Source organism: Marmota marmota, unplaced genomic scaffold (genome assembly GCF_001458135.2).
Source record: "Marmota marmota marmota unplaced genomic scaffold, marMar, whole genome shotgun sequence".
Classification (NCBI taxonomy): Eukaryota; Metazoa; Chordata; class Mammalia; order Rodentia; family Sciuridae; genus Marmota; species Marmota marmota.
Window position 1 is genome coordinate 9,852,594 of NW_026000020.1, and position 21,278 is coordinate 9,873,871.

The 21,278-nt window shown below is 45.5% G+C and overlaps 1 long non-coding RNA gene and 1 gene segment (V, D, J or C); both read left to right on the forward strand.

Moving 5' to 3' along the window:
- The first annotated feature begins 141 nt into the window (after window positions 1-141).
- On the forward strand, window positions 142-765 carry LOC125618840. The segment is given in 2 exon segments: window positions 142-233; window positions 357-765. Coding segments are annotated over 2 exon segments (402 nt in total).
- An 8,412-nt stretch (window positions 766-9,177) lies between these two features.
- On the forward strand, window positions 9,178-14,766 carry LOC125618857. Its single transcript, XR_007350244.1, has 3 exons — window positions 9,178-9,188; window positions 12,058-12,060; window positions 14,663-14,766. It is a non-coding gene; the product is annotated as an uncharacterized LOC125618857 (long non-coding RNA).
- Window positions 14,767-21,278: the final 6,512 nt, after the last annotated feature.

Consider the following 21,278-nt stretch of genomic DNA (forward strand, 5'->3'; position numbering starts at 1 on the left):
AGACACTTGGACACCTTGAGCCTGTGCTGAGTGAGTGAGAGGAGACTCCCTGTAGCTGTGCCCAGCCCTGCCCAGTCCTGATGATTTGCATATGCCCACAGTACAGCCCACTGTCCTGAGGACTTCTTAATATGCCGGTCACATCCTGTGAAAGAGTCATTCTGAGACAGGACACAGCATGGCCATGAGGGCCCCTGCTCAGTTCCTGGGGCTTCTGCTGCTATGGCTCCCAGGTAAGGAGGGACAGCACTGGGGCATTAATCAGCCTACTGTGTTCAGGGTTGCTGGCAAACATAGAAGTGCCTTTTAATGTGAATACTTTTTAATTGTTGTTGTTCATATATATTCAATGTCAGGTGTGGGATGTGACATACAGATGACACAGCCTACCTCCTTCCTGTCTGCATCTCGAGGAGACAGAGTCACCATCACCTGCAGGGCTAGTCAGAGCATTGGCTATGCTTTATCCTGGTACCAACAGAAACCAGGGCAAGCTACAAAGCTCCTCATCTATTCTGCAAACAGTTTGCAATCTGGGGTCCCCTCGAGGTTCAGTGGCAGTGGATCTGGGACAGATTTCACTCTCACCATCAGCAGCATAGAGCCTGAAGATTTTGCCACTTATTACTGTCGGCAGTATAGCAGTTCCCCTCCCACAGTGACACAGGCCATGACAAAAACCTCCCAGGGAGCAGAAGTGTGAGGCTGGGCTGTCCCAGCTGCTCCTCCTGCTGCCTCCACCTGATGAGAGCACTGCCCAGAGGCACTAGGCCCTGAGGGTCACTGGGATCTTTTGGTAGAAAGAGCCAAATAGGATTCTCTGTACCCCAGCTCCTTGCATCTCCTCAGCCCAAGGTAAACAGACATGATTATGCAACCCTAAAATCAATGAAAGCATTTGTTAGACATGGGGAATTTGGTTATTGTTTCCATTGGATTCATACATCAAAACACAAGCCCCTAATGGTGTCCCAAGTGAGAATTTTCTAGGTGATAAAAAGAGACATCTAATCTGCCCTGTAATGTCCTAGGGTCTGGTAGTCAGAGAAGCTGACACAAGAAACAGGGATCCCTGCTGCTCATCCAGAATCCATAAAGAATATTCTACTGAAATTAAAGAGTGCCCAACCCTGGGGTCCTCAGAGCTGTGCAGAAGGCCTGAGGTTGCATTCTGAAGCTGCCCATGGACTCTAGTACTCACCAGGTGATTCTCCCCTTCCCCTGCCTCCATGTGTCACCTGCAGGAGACAATGAATTATGCACTTTTATGACTTCCAAATGTCAAGGAATTGCCTCCACTAAGACATTCTATAGGAAATTAATAACAACCCATGTTCTGATCCTGAGATTCTAGGAATATTACCTTACATCAACAAAGGGAGGTGGGATTACATTAAAGATTCACGACCTGGAGATTTTCCTGAATATTCTGCAGGAGAGCAATATAATCACTAGGGCCCGTAGAGTGGGAAGGAAGGATGGTCACAGTCAGGGGGTGGGACTATGGTGAGAGGTCTTGAGAGATGGATGAAGGGCCAGGAGAAGGAAATGAGAGAACCTAGGAGCTGGAAAGCCTGGAGCTGGATTCTCTCCTCAGGTGCCTGCAGAAGGCATGCACCCAGCCCTCCTGCCCTGGTTTCAGCTCACTGGAAATCTGAGCCCCAGGACCCTGAGATAACCAGCTCTGCTGTTCTAAGCCTGGGAGGTGATGGTGGTCTGTGGGGGCAGCAGTAGGGAACTGATGCAAGGGAAGGGACAGAGACACCCTGGCAGTGGCCATCCACTGCCCCACCAAACATTGTCACATTCCTGTCAGTTGGTTTCTACTTTGACATGAGGCAGAAAAACTTTTACCCTAAGAACAGATTTCTCCAGAGCTCTTCTGAGGTAGAAATACCTAGATAAATCTTCCCCCATGTGGGGTCTACTCACAGCACCAGAGGAGAGAGGAGGGTTTTCCTTGCTCTCTGCTCATTGGTCTCCATGTCAGGGGTATGGATTAGATTCACAGGGGAGAGTGAGAGGGGATGACTGAGTCAGCATTGGGGGCAGAGGGCAGGAGGGAGGGTCAGGCACTACAATGCACATCCCTGCTCACATATGGAATGAAGGCAGGTAGGGTAGGGAAGGCTGTAAGATGTGTTTTGCAGAAGAGCCTGCAGAGTCCTGAGTTTCAGGTCAGGTCAGTAGGGAGTGGGCAGAGGCAGGAAGAGCTGAGATTCCCTGTCTTCAGTTTGGATCCTCTCCTCCCACCTCACAGGCCATGCTGCACCTTTGGGAAGACTGTGACCACGTGGAAGAAATGCATCTAAATTTCAGAAAGACCTGGGTTCAGAGCCAGCCCCAGCCCTCATAGTCCACATGACATTGTTGATCCCACTGTGCTGGGATGACTGGTTCCCTCCTCTGTAGAAAGCCACAGCAAAAATATCAGAGGGGGACCTGGGATAAACCAAATAACTCACCTGAAATATGATGCTATAAATATACAGTCACAGAGTCTGCATTAATTCCCTCTGAATATCTTAAATTGAGGATACTGTGTGATGTCCCAGTAGTGAGATGTCTTCACTCACCACGGTTCCTTCTACAGAAAGCAGGTGGCTTTCTGCACTGTGGGATTCCATGTGCTGTATATCCAGCACTTTAGTGTCCAACGTCCATTCCTGTGGAGCACTAGGATGTTGATGAGGACACCGGCAGCCATAGTCTGGTGTTCCCTGGGCCCCATGGTATGAGTTCCCAACACCTGCTGTAAACACTTACCAGAGATTGGAGGTCACAATGAAGCCAGATTTAAAGTTAGGTAGTCAGTGTAGTTAGGTAAATCGGGTCTAATATAGAGTAAGATCCAAAATGGAGGCCATGTTGAGAATGAATTCAGGGAAAAGCAGAACAACTCTTGGAATGTTAATGAAGTTCGGGAAAAGCCCAAGGCCCAGAGCCCAACCCAAAGAAGTGTTAATGAAACAGCTCCCAATAAACTTGAAGATGCTGACTCAAAAGTCCTTCCTGCCCAGATTACTCCTTTGGCTCACCTGTGCCCAACCCTTAACAGAACAAAGGACAGGAATGTGACAGGAATAAAAGAAGGCCTAAACTATAAAATAGAGAGACAACTGCACTTCCACAGATTCCATCTTGTGGGTCCCTTTCTTCCTCTGGGAGAAGTCTTTTCTGTGTCCTTTAATAAACTTCCACTTTCCACTCTGACCTTGCCTCAGCGTGCTTCTCTGGTATTATACTTCAACATTGGCTAAGCAAGGACTTGTCACTGATCAACAGTGGTAACAATAGCAACATTACTACCATGCCCCACAGTGCTGTGGGCCAGAGTCCCAGTGGCCAACACCAGGTGTAGAGGTGACAGGGGACAGTCTGGTCCTCCATCTCCAGCTCTGGTGGCTGCACACCATGACTTTGTCTCACCCTTTATCACCCTTGACTTTCATCCTTTCATCTATGTTAAGTGTCTCTCTACATTTTTACCTGATTTTTATGAGGCCATTGGGCTTGATTTTGGGCATGCCTGGTTAACACAGGATGATCTCTAATATTTAAATAGCCATAATTTCCATTTGCAAAGGCACTTTTCCCATATAAGGTGTTTATAAAGCCTTCATGAAGTAGGACTTAATACCACGGCAACCACACTGAATCACAACCCACTCAAAACCAATACCCATGTGCATTCACACCCTCCATCCCTCCTCCCCCTGGATTTCCCTGCTCCACCCCTGCCCTCAGGAGGAAAGTCCCTTCCCTTCATGGTGTATCCATCCCACTGTGCACACTCAGGCTCACACAGGAGGACATTGCTCGGGATTGACTTGATGACCTCCTCTGTCACAATCATCATGCAGAAGGAAATACAGATCTGAAGTGGCCCTTACTCACCTGAGGATCAGCTGTCCCTCTGGAGGCCAGTTTTGGTCTCTACAGACACGTGGAACTTCCATGGTCATGTGGCCCCCAGGCCTCAGAGAGGGTTGGCATGGCCCTGACTCAAACAGTATCCATCTGTGCTTTGCATCCTAACCCTTCAGCTCACTGTGGACATTAGAGTGGGTGAGGGTTGAAACTATGGTAGTGTCTCCCTTGGTCAAGTTATTGGGTTGTTTTGGAGCACCTTAAGAATGTATTTTCTGGGCATATCCTAGTTCAAGGGTTGGAGGACATTCTTTAATTATGAGTGCCATGGTCACTTTGGCTAAAGTAAATATCCTTTCACACGAAGCTTCTTTGCACACATCCATGGTTCCCAGGTCAGTGGCAGTGGGTCTGGGGCTAAGTCATGACACCCAACCCCAGTGAGGAACCTGGGGGTGCTGCACAGAACTTCTGTGGGTGAGACACTCAGTGGGTCCCAACATCGTAGAGCAGGCCTAACAGTAATACTTACGTAGGGTCAGCCCTCTGTTCACTGGAATGTAACCTCCATTATAGGTATTGCTCTGAGTAACCAGAAAGATAAATGTGATGGCTAATCATGATGTACCCAACAAACTTTTTCAGTGACCAAGAACCCAGAGATACTGAGAGTCATCATGGCTAGTGAGAGTGGCCCATGGTCCTCTGCACCCCTCAACTGGATCCTAGAGGAGCAATACATATGCAGGAGAGCCCCTGTCCCCATCTCTGAGAGATGACTTACAGGCTGCTCATCACTCATCTTAAAATGTTGCCTTTCAGATGCTCCAAGCAGCATGGGTCCCCAAATGACACAACTTGTGAACCAAAGAAAATGTCTTGGGCTGTTGTTGCTCTAACAAGACACCTGCTCTTGACTCACCCCGTGACAACTGGGGCTGGCCAGATATTACCAGATATTACTTCCCAAGGGACTCTGTGACCTCTTCTGTTGAATTTCCTCTCTGTGTGAGTTGCTGTGTGGAGAAGGGTTCTGTGGCTGTCCTACTGTAGGGGTGTAGGTCATTTTGGGATTGATTTCCATCCCTTAAAGATAGGATTCTATACCATCCCAACAAATAATGCATGTAAAGTTGTGATCACTGTCAGATAGAGAATGCAGGTGAGTCTTGTAAAAGCAAGGGATGGCCTGGTGCAGAAGGACACAGGAAGTTGTCCTCACTGAGGGGATTGCTCTTTAGCAGGTCTGAAGATGTCACCAGAAACTAGAAAGAAGGAGTAGCATGAGCCTGGAATGTAACTGGTGACTAGGGATTTTAATATACTCCCTGGTGTGTGTCAGGCTGGGTCTCCATCTGCTCAGTCCAAACCAACTGTGCCCCCAGAGGCCCCCAGAGGCCCAGAAGCAGAGGGGTAATCATCCTGGGTCTTACTCGGAGCATGGAACAGTCAGTGCTCAGCTTCCAGGTAGGTCATTTTCCTTGTCACTAAAGATCAGAGCTGGGAGACCCCAAGTTCTCTTCCAGCAGGTCAGGCTGACCTGAATACACTGGTGTGGTTAGGTGAGTGAGGTGATGTTGGAGTAGACAAGAAATGAAATACTTGTTCTAAAATATTTTTTGAATAATAAAAATTAAAAAGAGTATAGTGAGAGTCATTTATTGAAGGAATCAAATATAGTCATGGCCTTCAGAGAATTCAAAGATATTTTAATTTTTGAAAATGGACAGTTTTGTTAGACATGGGGAATTTGGTTATTGTTTCCATTGGATTCATACATCAAAACACAAGCCCCTAATGGTGTCCCAAGTGAGAATTTTCTAGGTGATAAAAAGAGACATNATATATATAGTTTCTTTTTCTTTCTTCTTTTTTTTTGTGGTTTTGGGGGAATTGAAACAAGAACCTCTTATATGTTATGCAAATGTTCTATCACTGATCTACATCTGAACCTATAGCTAGATATATTTTAAAGATATTTTAAAATTCTAGAATATTCTGTTGTTACCCAGTGATAATAACTTGGGTGGGTCTCTAAAGTGAGAAGGTCATTATCAACTGTAAGGACAACAAAGGAGCTGGTGACTAGTTAAACGTGTCCCAGTGCACACAGCAGGTAGGACTGGATCTAGGGGTCCTGTCAATCAGCCTCCTGCTCTGCAGCCCATCTCAGTTCTGAGCAGAGGGTCAGAATCCTTACACTCCCAACAGTGGGGAGGGTGGGGATATGCTTTCTGCTCTCTGTGAAGCCACCCCAGGCCCCAGAGTCACAGTCCCAAACACAAATCCAGGCCCTCTGTTGGAAGGCAGATGCCCTGATGTTACTGTGCTACTCCTCATGTAATATACCTTCTCAAACTCATTCCGGGAGACACAAACCTCTGACTCTCCCCAGAATTTATCTCCAGCATCTGGGAATGTCTTTAGCACTGGTGCAACTTGCATTTTTTATGGGATGTAGACAAAAGACTGTATTCTGTTTCTTTCCTCATTTTTGATGATAACTGAAGGCTTGAGACTCTATATATCCCATCTTAACCTATGCAAGAACTTTTTATGTCTGTGATCTATTTCAGTGACCCAGGTTGCCATGGAAGGTGAATAATTTTGGTTCATAATAGAATCCTTTTTTTTGCAGTGTAAGAGAATTTGAGGAAAACACTCCTTGGACAACCAACTAGTGGCATCATTTGTGTGGCATGTCCCCTTGCTTCTTTCATGATGTTACAATTTCTTCCCTGAGTCTTCATTATCCCTCAGCTTGAAAAATCTTGTAGGATGACACTCTGCACCCTCCACCCAGGCTGTAACATGAGCAATCTGGAACCTGGATTGGCCCAGGTGCTGTGTCTCCAACAGGGGCCAAGAGAGAGAGAAGCAGCTGTGATAATTAACCTTCCTTATAACTTTTAAATGTAAAGTCAAAATTTAATGCAAAATAATTAAAGTTTTCTCCATGTTGCTCAATTTACTACAAATTTTCAAGAAGGACTAGAGAGTTTATTTTCTCTTTTATGCTCATAACTAATCCCTCCTGGGAAATTGACATAAAACACATTAATGGGTCCAGGAAAATCAGAGCTTCTATCTTTGTCTTTGAAAACCAGAGTAATGTTCCTAATAGAAATGATGCCAATGAGAAAATTTAATAAACACGCTTTTATTACTTAACTTTCTCCTGTTTTCTTTTGACTTTTCATACAGAAAACCTCTTATTGATCTTTTTCTCTAAACCTGACCTATATCCAGCCTGCATCATCTCTCACCTGCACGACTAAAGTTTTTGTAAATTCTTGAAGGTTCTTCACCACTACCGTATGCATCTCCAGTACACGACCTTAAGAGGAGAGAGATTGGCCATGGGAGGGTGGAAAGCTGCAATTAGATTTCCAGTAGCAGGAAAGATGGAGTAATTGTACAGCTATCTGTACCTCATATTGCAACTATAACCTGGGGATAAATATAAGAGTGAACTGCCCGAGTGTGCTTCAAAGGCGACCTTGGCTGTGGGTGTAGAAGGACAGGAATATGAGAACAACCTACTGCTGGTGAGCTGCTGAGGGACTGCAGCCGTGGTCACTGGTGGTTCTTTGTTACAGTGGACAAACTACCCCTCCTAAAAAACCAAGAGAGACTCTTCTTCCAGCCGTAGGACTAAAGAAGAGATACTGAGGAATGAAGAAGGGACCTCACTGATTTTTCAAGTTTCCCTTCCCTTTTCTTTTCTGTATTTACCACAAAATAAATACCATAGATTTTTCAAATCAAAATTATTTATCAGGAACTAGAGTGTTTCAGGACAGACTAAAGTTCAGACTCAAGAGAGTCTTGTGAGCAATATGTATTCTCCATGTACAAAGTTGCCTGATAGATTAGCATTCTCCAACTTAGCATAGGGCATTTGCATTTTAACAGCACCCCAAGTGATTCTTCTGTTGTATGAACACAAGTCAGCAAACTAGCATTTGAAAGAAGCATTTTCACCACATTTCCATCTATCTATCTATCTATCTATATCTATATCTATATCTATATCTATATCTATATCTATGCCACATGCCAGCCCTTCTTTATTTTTTTTTTTATTTTGAGGCAGCATCTTGCTAATTTGCTTAGAGCCTCTTAAAGTTGCTGAGGCTGGCCCTGAACCTACCATCTTCCTGCCTCAGCCTCCCAAGTAACTGGGATTACAGACATGCACCACATCTCCTGCTCTGTCCACTGATATTTTTAGCACAGTTAATTACTTAGAACAGTGCAGCACACATAGGAGACCATAACCAAATTTCCTTATTATGTGTCCTAGAAACTAGTAAGGTAAGACCAGGCAAGATAAGGGTGGAAAACTGACCATAGCGCTTGAATTTCAAGTCTGGATGTGACCCATGATTGACAGACAAATCACAGGCATGAGGCAATTGTGGACACAGTTAACAGAGCAGGCTGAGGGCAGTGACAGAGAGCACCACAGGCTACACCCACTGAGAAGGCCTTCGCAGAGGAAGTGGGACATGAGAATACTGGTGACCTAGAGGAATAGAAAGGAAGAAAAGTCCAATTATGAAACAGATCACTGTGCAAATGCAAAACTCAGACTAGAAGGGGATTACTGGAAAGGCTGATGGACAGATGTGGTTAGAGAGGCCGACTAGGTCTGGTGGAGACAGCTGGAAAATAATGTCCTGCACATTGAGCTTGGGAAGCTCTCGGGTGAGGGAACCATGGGGCAAGGTGACAGAACCAAGAGCAAAATGTCAAGGGCAGCATCATCAGACTCAGGAGAGGAATTGCTCTGTCAGGACCTGAGCACCCTAGCCGTGGGCCATGAGATGCAGCCGGACCCTCACGTTGACAAGAAATGTGAATCCAATTGTATGGAGATGTCAGGGAGGCAGATGTCCTGGACACCTAAGAGCAAGTTCCCGACAGTCACCACAGAGATGCAGGCCAAGGCTTCCTGATGCTCCACACTCAGGGCAGCTGCTCTACTCAATCTTCCCCAGAGTTGCACATTCTCCCAATACCATGCTAGAGATGAGGCTTTGATGGAATGACTAGAAACAGGGCTGAGCAGGAAGGAAGCAGTGTGTGCAGCAGAGACTCACTGACTGAGGCCCTGGTAGGACATGCGTGGGAGGCCAAAGCACTGTGGCAGGAGCAGAGAGCACAGGTGACAGCAGGAACCATCTAGCTCCTCAGCCTGGGGCTGCTGGTTGTGAGAGTGAAATCTGTCTGTGACCTACTGCCACTGAACCTCCATGGGACCCCAGTGCCCTGGGTAGGTGTAAGCAGTTAGGGTCAGGTCTCTGCTCTTCCTAGTCCAAGGCTTCCTTCTGGTTGAACACAACGCTGGCTGGAGGGGCTGGGCTTATGGCTCAGAGGTGAGTGCTCGCCTTGCATGCATGAGGCACTGGGTTTGATCCTCAGCACCACATAAAATACAGTAAAGACTTGTGTCCACCTATAACTAAAAATAAATATGTAAAAAAAATACTGGCTGGACTTGCTGCTGATGGTGACCACCCTCTCGGGCAGACACAGCCAGAGAGCCTGGAAACTGATCATCATAAGGTCCCCACAGGTCCCTGCAATCAAGAACATACCATGACCACACACCGACTACCAGTGTATTAAAATCTTTCTCAAAAGTAGATTTTCTGATTCTTAACAAAGAATTGGGTTGGTTTATATGATTTTTCTTTTTGCACTTTGCAGTCACTATGTACTTTTGAAAGAATCACACTTGTGTGAACCTCTCAGCTGAGCCCCAGAGCACATGCAAAGGAGGATCTGGGCTGTGTCACCACCTTGCTGGTGCTCACCAGCTGTGCTCAGTCCCCATCTCCATGGAAAGTGTGTTTACAGAGCTCTGTGCAGCTGTCCTTGAGCCCCTGGGGCCTGCCAAACACCAGAGTGTCAAAGCAACGTCCACACATGGAGAGGCCAGAGGACAGGTGTCAGAGAGGACAAAATAGGGCCAGAGCCAAAGGAGAAGGGATCATTTGCCAAGGAAACCACCAGAAATCCAGGTGCAGGTGCAGTTTTCATCAACCTTCCAAATGACAAGTTCTCATCAACTGTCTGCTTTCAACTCCGCTGCAGTTGGGAGAAATGAGTCATTTTACATCACACTCTCAGTGCAGGTGAGCACAAACTTCCAATGTTATTGAAACATTTACATGTGGTGTCGGTGCAAGGAATATGCTTCTGTCACTGGACAGAATGAAGACAGAGAACACAAACCTCTGTCTCCTTCCCAGGTCTCTTCTGGACTTCAAATACACACTTCAAGTTCCTTTTTGGCCACTAGAAAGCACAGGGTCACCTACACCCAGCCCTCTGGTGCTTCCCTCAGCACAGACACTTCTCAGAACAGGAGCTACTACCTGAGTGACAATCACCCTCGTCACTGCTCTTTATGTCACCTGGCTTCTCAATGGCATCACGTGTCCTCCTCAGTCCCTCTGTCACTGATGGATCTCAAGTGCCAATGGCTCCTCCTGGGGTAACAGGTGACAACTTCAGGTCCCAACCTCTGGTAGGACGGGTCTTCATTTAACCCTACCCAAGATGAAAACTGTTTATAACATTGTGCACCCACAGCCTCATGTCCAGTGCTGGGCCCAGGGACTTGAACACATCAGGCAGAAACCCTGGCCTCATGGAAGTTTTATTTTAATGTCATGGGCAGGCAATAAAAGAGCAAACAGCATTTTTGCTCTGTTGTTACACTGCTGCTTTGACACCCTGTCCTGGAGCACTTACCTCCCTTAGGGCAAGTGGGGCACTGAGTGTCCAGGTCCTCTCCTTCAGCATGGAAAGACTCAGAGGAAGAGAGGAAAATCCAGCAGTTGAACTCTGTGCTTCCTGGGAAACAAAGCCACATGCAGCATCATTAATGGACCTTTGTCCCTTGACCCATCTGTTTATAAAGGACATTGTCTTTCACTCCATCCTGCTTCTGCTTCATGAGTATACACAACACACAGGCCAGTGCCCAGAATCTGTGTTATGTCACCATCTAGGAGTAAAAACTGGAACCACTTTTAGCAGAACATCTTTTACTATGTCTGATATTTATTTTTGGTGGAGATCATTCTGTTCTTCCTTAATCTTTCCTCTTTATTTTTTTTTCTTAAAACATGAGATTTTTCCACACAAAGGGGGGAGTGAATCATTTTCATTGTGTCCCCTAAGCTGTACTCAGTACTCCTGAAACTCTGATCTTCTCCTTGTGGGTTCTTCAAATCAGAGTCCCAGTTAGAGGTGGGAGAGCCAACATGTCCTCTCTTGTTCCTGGCCACTGCATTTCCCTTCCAAAGCTCTCAATTGCTGTTTGGCAAAATTATAAGTTTGTAGGACACTCACTTCAATCTTATTCCAAATATGCAATGGGGAAGTTTCACCTGTCAGAGAGACCATCTCTTTGCAGGTCCAATGGCCAGATAGGTAAGGGAGTGGACAGGCTGGCCTGCATAAGCCATCCTCCTGGGAACTAGCTGTGGTCACATGAGAAGGGCCTTCACTCCTTCTGAGTGCAGTGCCCCCACTGATCTAGGGACCTTCCAGAAGATTCAGATTCTTAAAGTTCTACCACCTCCTAATATCACCAGTTTGAGGACCAAGACTCCAGCTCCATCCCTTGGCAACAGACAATAGCAGATGGCAATAAAAATGGGTCAGGGATACTGCAAAGTGATAAGAAAAACCTTTCTCTTCTTCAACAATAAATGTTTCATCTTTGAAAATTTTTGAGGAAACTTCAAACTTACATACATTTATGAACAGCACAAAGTTCTTCTTTCCCCCTGAAACCGTTTGAGAGTCAGCTTAGAACTGATGGCCCACCACATTTTACTATGTGCCTCCTCCTGATTACGTCCTCCTACACAAGCCAACACCACATGTGGAATCGAGAGATCAGCTTCAGCAGTTTGTTCATCCAGTTGTCAAGTCCACCTCAAATCCTGTCAGTGGTCCCTATCTTCCCTTGGTCAGGACATGCTGCTGTCCCAGTTCACACACAGTCCTCAGTGGCAGGTCTCCAGACTCTTTCAGTCAGGAACACTTGCAGTGTTCCCCTCAACATCAGGACCTTGTCATTTTTGAAGAGGACACACCAATTACCTTATAGAATGTCCATCCTATACGAGTTGCTCTCCCCTCTTGATGACATTTCACTGTCAGTCTGTGGTAGTGTACCTGCTGTGCTGATATGAGAAAGGACCACTGACCAGAGGTTTGAACAGCAAAATGTATTGTCTAGCAATTGTGGGATCCATAGATAGAGAGGAAGGCACCAGCAGGCTGTTCTCCTCGGAGGCCTCTCTGAGTTCCAGGATTCATTCTTCTGTGTGTCACATGGTCTTTACCAGGTGTATCTGAGTTCTAAGTTCTTCTTTCTATGAGGCCACCAGGCACATTGAATTAATACAGACAGAAGACTCCCTTTATATAATTATCCTTTCAAGCACCCTGTCTCCAAACTGTAACACCCTGTGTCACTGGGGTCACAACCACAACATTTCAGCCTATACTACACAAGAATGTCTAGAGGAAAGCTGTGAACCTGATTCAGGTGGTGTCACCTGAATTCTCTGTTGCATATTGACCTTCCTCCTTCACAATTTGAAGGGATTTGTGGACAATATCCTTGATACTTCATGAGCATCCCTTTCTGCATTAAGATAGAAGTATCAATACATAGATTTGTAGTTTATTCAGTGGTTTATAATATATATTCATCATTAATTTTTTGATGCTCAAATATTTCCAGTGTAGCTAGTTGGAGTCCAATTGAAATTGGTTTCTTTTTTGATAGGCTACGACCACCTTGTTCCTTTAGTGTACCCTTAGTTCCCAGATGGACCAGGCTCCATGTCCATTTTCTCATTGTGGATTCTGTAATAGACATTTCTTCAAGGATTGATGGTTCTTTTTACAAAAGAATAATGGTATTTAGAAACCATGGGCGTTTTTGAGACTAAAAGACTATGTATTCTAGACTAGAGGAATTATCTATTTATGTATGTATTAACAGACAGAGACATATATATCTAATTATTCAAGGTGTTCATGTCTTACTCTACCAGAGTTGTGAGTATACACTGATAACTTTTATTATGGTCTAAAATCATAGGTTTTATTCAATTAGTCTCCCTTCAAGTAAGTAACTCCTTTCTGTAACAGTGAGGATCTTGGATCTAGTTATCATAAATGAATTGGCATTTTTGATCAATTCCTATTTTATCACCTATTTCACTGCTGTGACCAAAGGATCTGACCAGAACAATTTTATGGGAGGAAGATTTTACCTAAAAGCTCATGGTTTAAGAGGTCTCAAACAGCCACATTCCTTGGGACTTGAGGAGAGCAGAACAACTTGGGAGGAGAGTGTGGCAAAGGGAAGCAGCTCACATGATGATCACCAAGCAGAGAGAGAGAGACAGAGAGTCCACTTGCCAGATACAACATATATACCCTAAATACATGCCCTCAATGATCCACCACCTCCACCGACTCCCTACCAGCCTACAGTTACCACTCAGTTATTCCCAACAGAGGATTATTTCACTGATTGGCTTAAGGGTCTCACAACATAATCATTTCTCCTCTAAACCTTCTTGCATTGTCTCACACATGAGTTTTTGGGAAACACCTCACATCCAAATCATAATGATCCCCCTGTTCAAAAGCAGTCCACAGCTGTCATCCTCACCTACCCCTCCTTGCATCCACTCTCTCTAACATACCCACCACCTGCTCCACTCTGACACACCTCTTTGGCCACCATCATATCTGTCTCCCTGCATGAGTGTCTTTCTCATCATGCCTGGGCTGTCATTCCTCCAAGTGTCCTCCTTGTCTCACCCCTCTTGGATACCCACACCTGGAAAACACTACCCCCATATGTGGGGACACCCTCAGGACCCCAATGAGATTGCAAGTCCCCATGCAGGGCTTCACACACCCACGTGCTTCCCTTGCACCCTGCTTGGTCCCCAGTGTTCTAAACCAGGCACTGAGAACTGAATTCTCTTAGGAGCTGACTGACATTTGAGATGTGGAATATGCAGTATAGGGAACACAGCAGAATATCAGTGGCACTGGGTGGACATAAGATGTCTACTTCTGAAAGCAAGCACTGAACTTGGAAGAGAACAATATAACAAACTACTCAGGGGTACTAGACAGAGGTGGTCTTGTGGCCCCAGAGAGAAGCAGAGTATCTGTGTTCCCTTGGAACATAGGGAGATGATAGTTCTGTGCTGAGTGACTGAGAGGAGCCCTCCCTGCAACTGTGCCTAGCCTGCACAGCCCTGGTGATTTGCATGTGCCCACAGCAGAGCCCACTGCCCTGAGGACTTCTTAAGAGGCTGCTCACACCCTGTGCAGGAGTCAGTCTCCATCAGGACACAGCATAGCATGAGAGCCCATGTTCAGCTCCTGGGGCTCCTGCTGCTCTGCCTCCCAGGTAAGGAGGGACAGTACTGGGGATTTACTAATCACATTGTGGTCAGTGCTATCTGGCAACACATGAAAGTCCGCTTGTAACATCACTACTCACAAGGATATTTCTTTTTATATTTCCAATGCCAGGTGTCAGATGTGACATCACAATGACCCAGTCTCCATTTTCCTTGCCTGGTCTAGTGGAGACAGAATCACCATCACCTGCAGGGCCAGTCAGGGCATTAGCAATAGATTGCACTGGTATCAGCAGAAACCAGGGCAAGCTACTAAGCTCCTCATCTATCATGCAAACACCTTGCAACCTGGGGGTCCCCTGGAGGTTCAGTGGCATTGGATCTGGGACAGATTATTCTCTCACCATCAGCAGCTTGGAGCCTGAAGATGTTGCCACTTATTACTGTCAACAAGATAGCAGTTTCCCTCCCACAGTGATACAGGCCATGACAAAAACCTCCCAGGAAGCAGAATTGTGAGGCTGGGCTGCCCTGGCTGCTCCTCCTGCTGCCTCCACCAGCTGAGAGCACAGCTCAGAGGCAACCAGGCCCTGAGCACTACAACTAGGGTCAGTCAGAGGATCCAGGGTGGCTCCTCTGCACCCTGACCCTTCAATCAGCCCCAGAAGGCTCTGAGCTCACTGTATGATAAAGAAACTAATTTAAGACCTGAAGAGACTGTATAAGGCAGTATCAGAATTTGTTCAGCAAAGATAGTCCTCTCCATGTGTTCCACATGGAAATATTTTAGACTTTATTTTTAGTGTAGTTTAAGTCCCCAACAAAATTGGGATGAAGTACAGGGTTCTCTGTGTCCCCTCTGCTCCCAGAGCCCCTCCATCACACCCCCAGACTCTGTTGCTTCTGTTACAATTCATCAACTTCTGCCCAGCTCTAAGGTCACATCAGGGTCACTTTGTGCATTCTGTGGAACTAGACAAGTGGACAGTGACATGTGTCCAGCAGTGTGGTCTGGCACAGTGCAGGTCCCACCCTCACACTGTCTGAGCTCCAGCTGCTCCTCACCCCTCTCTCTGCTGCAGACCTTCAGGATTTTCCATTTTGTAGTTTCACCTGGGCTGAGTGACAGGGCCTGGAATTTATAGCATGTGAGACATTCAGACTGGCGCTCACCTTAGTGCTGTTTATGTAAGCTTTCTCCAGGGTTTCCCATGATGTGATAGGTAGGTGTTTTCTTTCTTTTCTTTTCTTTTTTTTTTTTAATTTTTCCTCAAACTTTGTAATGAATCCAGGTATGGGCTACCACTTAGCTACATTTACAGTCATGTTTTTAATATTTTGATACATGATCTCTTTGAGTTGTTAGGTCCTTGTTAATTTGGTGAACCTGGCCTTAAACTTGCCATCCTCCTATCTCAGCCTCCTAATTGCTGGGATAACATGTAAGCATCATTGCACCCAGCTTGATGGCTGTGTTCTCTTCAGTGATGAGTATTATTCTACTTTCTGGCTCTATAATAATATTGATCCATTCCCCTACTGAAGGACAGACTTGTGTCCTCAAAGTTTTCAATGCTGAACATGGGTCCTGTGAGATTTTAGGTACAGAATTTTAGTTATTTTTAGATGTGTATGTTCACCATCTTTAGTTTCATAGCAGAATGCTTAGTGGTATCAGAATCTGTCCCACTGTCCTTCACGCCCTGTCTCCATCTTGTAGATAGCTTGTGGACACTCCCCAGATCACTCAGCTGCTGGGAGTGGCTTGTGACTGCAGCCTGGACCAGCTCAGCAGCAGGAATGGGGCCTGGACTCCCCTCCTGCTGCCTGTGGCGTTCTCCCTCCTGGACTTGGCCATCCCTTGGGAGAAGTGTTTTCTCATGTGTTTTAATTTGCATTTCCTGGTGACCTGGGATGTTACAGTGACATTTGGACAAATGTCCACAATATGCAATGGTCAGACACAGCTATCAAATGCTTGTCCCTCCCCTTATGTTCCTTCCCTATCCTTCCTGTTCCTTGTCCCTGTTCCTGCCATGTCTATTCTCTATAGAGCCCCTTGCAGCCACTTTGGGGTCAGCTACACACTCTCTTCATGTTTCTACAATTTAGGGCTCTTGAGTTTATCGTGATTCCTGAGGAACATCTCCTGGATCTAGACTCATAAGTCCACAGTCTTTTCCTTCAACACTTGAAAGTGTGTCCTTTCCTTTGTCCTCCCTGTTTCCAGGGGAGAAATTCTCTGTTCATTCCAGTTGCTTCTCCCATAAAGCTAAGGAGTTGCTTTTTCCTCCCAGCTTTTAAGGTCTGTTTCTGTCTTCAGAAGCTGGCAGTGTGGCTGTGTTGTGGGCTGATTGGCACCTCCTGGTCATCTGAATCCCTGTTCCCTGGCCCACTAGGCTGTCTCCAGGGATTTCTAGCTGGGTGTGACCATGGGTGTCCCTCCTGCTACCTCCTTCCTCTGTCTGCTCCATTTACCTGCTCAGCTCCCCACTGGGCTCTTATTATGGTGAATGGGGTTTTCAGTTATGGAACTTTCCTTTTTCTGTCCTTTCACAGTTTCTGTTCATTGGCTGATGCTTTCGGTTTGTTTTTCATTTTTTCAGACACATTTGCAATTGCTGGTTGATGCACTTTTATTGTGGCTGATTTAAAATTCTGTTCAAATGATGGTCAGGGACATTTTAACTCAGTGTTAATGTGAACTGACTGAACTTTCTCATTCATAGGAGGTTATTCAGGTTTGATGAAGATGAGTGTTTTCTTTGCTACCTGGACATTTTGGGAATTGGGTCACATCACAGGGCTGGAAATTATGAATGACTGAACAGATCTTAGTACAGCCAGGGCTGTGATTTATGGCCTACAGAAGGGTAGCCCCTACCCACGATAATAGGTTTATCTTTCTTCTAGGCCTAGAAACCTCCTTGGGAGCACTTAGGAGCCACAGATGCCTGAATTCAAGGCAAATTCTTCTATTCACCAGTCGTGTTGGTCAGTTTTTCTTTGTTATGATAAAAATTCAGCACAAATCTAACATAGGGCAGGAAAAGTTTATTTGGGCTCATGGGTTCAGAATTTCCGTCCATGGTCAGCTAACCCCATTGCTCTGGCCAAGGTAGGCAGAACATCAGGGCAGAAGGGTGTGGGGGAGGAGAGCTGCTTATCCCCCAGTTCCCAATGGGATATGCCCATTTTCCTTTTGACCATGAGAAACCTTCCTAGCAGAGCAAAGGTGAAGGTCGTGTGCCTTGGGCAATCTATTGTGTGGGGGAGCCAAGGATATTTCCTAAGGATTCCTAAAATCTCCCTGGCTACGTGCCCAGAGAAGATCCCCTTGTGTTTTTCACAGATGGCTCCCTGAGTGACACCTCATATCCAAACCATAACACAGTCTAAAGAAGAGCAGAAACAATCACTTTAATTTAACTGTCTTTTTCTCCCACTTGCAATAAATTTTATCTTAAAACAGTGACTTTTGGCTTCCAGGTCTGAAATGAAACACCACACATGGCACATGATCCTGAGGCAGTGTGTCATGGAGCAGAAAACTAAGAAGTCTTCCCTGTGCCTGTGCCCTTCACCCTTCTCCATCCCTGGGTCCAGAGCAAAACTGCAGCCTCTGCTGAGCTGGTGTTTGCAGGGTCAGGGCTTAAAATAGTGTCTCTACTCTGCTTTCTTCTGATTGTTCCTGATTTTGTGTTATGTCCATTTAAGGACAGCTCTCATGTTCTTATGACAAGCATCCTTCATTGTTCCTCAGACCTGGTGTTCACCCAGACCTCTTCCTCTCAAGCACCAAATGAAGAGCATAAACCTATTTATTATAGTTGAATTATACAACTTGGCACAAATCATAAAGAATTTAGATTTCTGGTTGAGTGCTCTCTGACAGGTGCTGAGTTAATAAAGCTTTATGATACACTTGAAGGTATTCTGTAGTAGACTCAGGGAGATATTCTAGTGCTGGGATTAAGATCCTGCTTCCTTTCGGGGTCTAGAGTTGCAAGAGTAGAAAGTCACATGCCCCTTACTTCTTAAGGCATTACTTATTGCCCTCAGGGACATCTTATTAAAGATGAAGTGCATCTTGAGGGAGACTCCTACAGTCTGCAGGAGGTCCTCCACAAGTGGGTTTTGGATGACGCTGCGTTTGGAGGACCAGTGAAGCCACCATCATGCACGTATAGTTCCTGGTCCTGCAGCACACAGTAGGTCCTGCTGTGAAGATTCCTGCCTCAATCACACCCTCTCTGAGTGTCTGGATGCTGATGCTCCTCAGAGTGCTGTGGGCAGGAAAGGCAAACTTGACCCATTGCACAGATGTGTTCCAGGAGGAGGGTACCACAGTCCTCCAGGTGATGGTGATGTGAAACTCCTTCCCACAGGTGGGTGGTGACATTTGATTCTGATGCTGAGAAATCAGATATGCTATGATGGCTGTCGACCAGCAGCACCAGTAGAGGTGGTGGAGAGACTTGGCTCTTGTCACGACCCCCACCCCTGCCTCCACTCGACCAAGGATCTATTGTGAGAATGTGGTAGTAGTGGGGGGGACACAGAGACCAGGCAATCTGACTGGAGGATGGGAGGCTTCTAGCTCACATGGGCATTTAGCTCTCCTCTGTTTCAGGGTTTCTCTGCTGTTTCACATAATCCATAAAGTTCTGCACACACAGAACCCACTCCAGGAGCACATCTGCCTGAATCCTGTCAAGATCACTTTGTCTCTGATTTTCTGTCTTCTCCTTCAAGGCCCTCAGCCTAGTAGCTCTCCAGGAGTCCACACACATTTTTGAGAAGGCCATGTCTCTGTCCACATGTAGATTGTGACCATATGCTCTTCTCAAATATTTACTAGCTTGATGTCATGTAACAGATCCACCCATGATTCTGGCCACCCTGTGGGGGCATTCACCTTACCTGTACCATTTGATGGTACTAATCCATTTAAGTCAACCCCCTTTGATATTAACTGATTGGGACAATTGCTGTGACTCCTGGAGTGAGCTCATGCAGAGGTGCTAGGGTAAGAGAGAGAGTTGGTATTAGACACCAGGATAATGTCCATGAATTATAACTTGGTCTTGAATCTGCTTATTCCCAGTGTGTTATCTGCATCTTAGCATAAAGTGTATTTTAACTGCTTGTTCACCTTTCAACAATAATTTTTGGCATAAAAATCTCAGCATCAAAATACAGATATAAGAGGCTGCGATTGTGGCTGAGCAGTAGAGTGCTTGCCTCACACCTGCAAGGTGCTGGGTGTGATCCTCAGAACCACATAAAAATAAATAAATACAATAAAGTCATTGTGTCCAACTGTAACTAAAGAAATATAAAAAATATAGATACAGATCTCAGTTTTTGATATTTTGTTAATAACTTCCACTAATTATAGAAAAAAAAATTCACCCAGTTATTTTTCAGTGTGGCACAGATTTTATCCCAAACATAGCAAAACCCAACATTATTAAAGATGATATTTCTACACGGTGTATCCTGGCAGACAGGCTCACCAGTTGTCTCCATAAAACAATTTCATAGAAATTTTCATAGAAATCTTTCATAGAAAAGTTTCATATCGGAGAACATCATATATTATAGTGTTGCATGCTGTCCATGGACTGTCCTGTGAGCTATGCACATTGGAGTGAGCTGAGGGGAGAGGTCTGGCATTGCACTCTGATTTGGCTGTATGTCATAAGGGTGCCTTTCCTCTCACTCTGCCTGTGATCCTGCACAGCACCTGAGATGGGTGTGACATGCCAAGGTGTCAGTCAATCTGCTGACCACAAGACATCACAAGGCAAGTATCCATCTTTCAAAATACCATTGCCTGCCTTATTTGGTGAAGAACATTCCATCTTAGCTTCTTTGTGCATCCTCCCTATAAAATAAAGAGATTCTGGATGCACTCTCTTTCCAGCACTGCCAAGCATGGAAAAGGACACTTGGGGTCACAGAGCATTTCCACCCTCACCTGAGAAACTTGTGTCTGCATCTTGTGTTGTTTCTTCTCTGTTTTCTGAGTTTAATGTTGAAGCCAGCTCTTTTGAACACAGCTCGTCTAATCAGCCCATACAACTGGTGGGATTATACCATGGAATTGTGTGTCATAATAGCTGAGACCAAATGTTAAATTTGGCTGAATGAGAGGGGACCTTCTGTAGGGCACTCAGACCAGATGAAGATGCTGTTTTCAACTTCTATTCCACTTACTCTAATAACATGCCCAGTCCTTCCCCACTGCTTCTAGGAACACAACTAAGGAAAGACATTTGTAATTAGTTACCTGGCCCTGATTTCAGATGGCTGCATAATTCAGTCCACAGCCCCCAACTGCCTTCACAGGATGGACCCTCCCATCAAGCACTACCCTCCTGGGGTCTCTCCCTCTTCTATTTTGGGTACAATAAGTCTTAATTAATATTTTCTGTGCAAACTGTCTTTGTACCATTTAAAAAAATCCCTTTTGTTCTTGAAACTTTCCATTTCATTGCCTAACGGATCTTTTTCAACTGTGAAATTAGTGGTACCTGAAGGAATTCACTGTATTTGTTAATATGAAAATGAAGATATCCTCTTTTCTTTGAGGGTTTCCAGCTTTATGGCAGAGTTTGCTGAAACAAGTTACAGCCCTCCAATAGGGCAGGTGCACTTGAGCCAGGGTGTGACTCAGGCTCTGATATCCTCGTGGCCATAGGGACCAAGCCATGAAGAAAGCAGTGACTGCAGGAGAGAAAGTGAGCAGAATCATTTCCATCCTGATTAGTTCCATGAAGAGTCCACTGTGGTGTATGCAGTGTGGAGAGGGTGGCTGTTCCTCTGTGTGGAACAGAGAAGGCACAGGGGTTTCTGGAGATGCATCTGAGAGGAGAGAGTCCCCTGACCAATGGGGACATCAACAGCCAGACCATGAGGGGCACTTGGGAAAGCAGGGATCCCAAGATCTCAGATGAACCACTTATTTTTTATTGA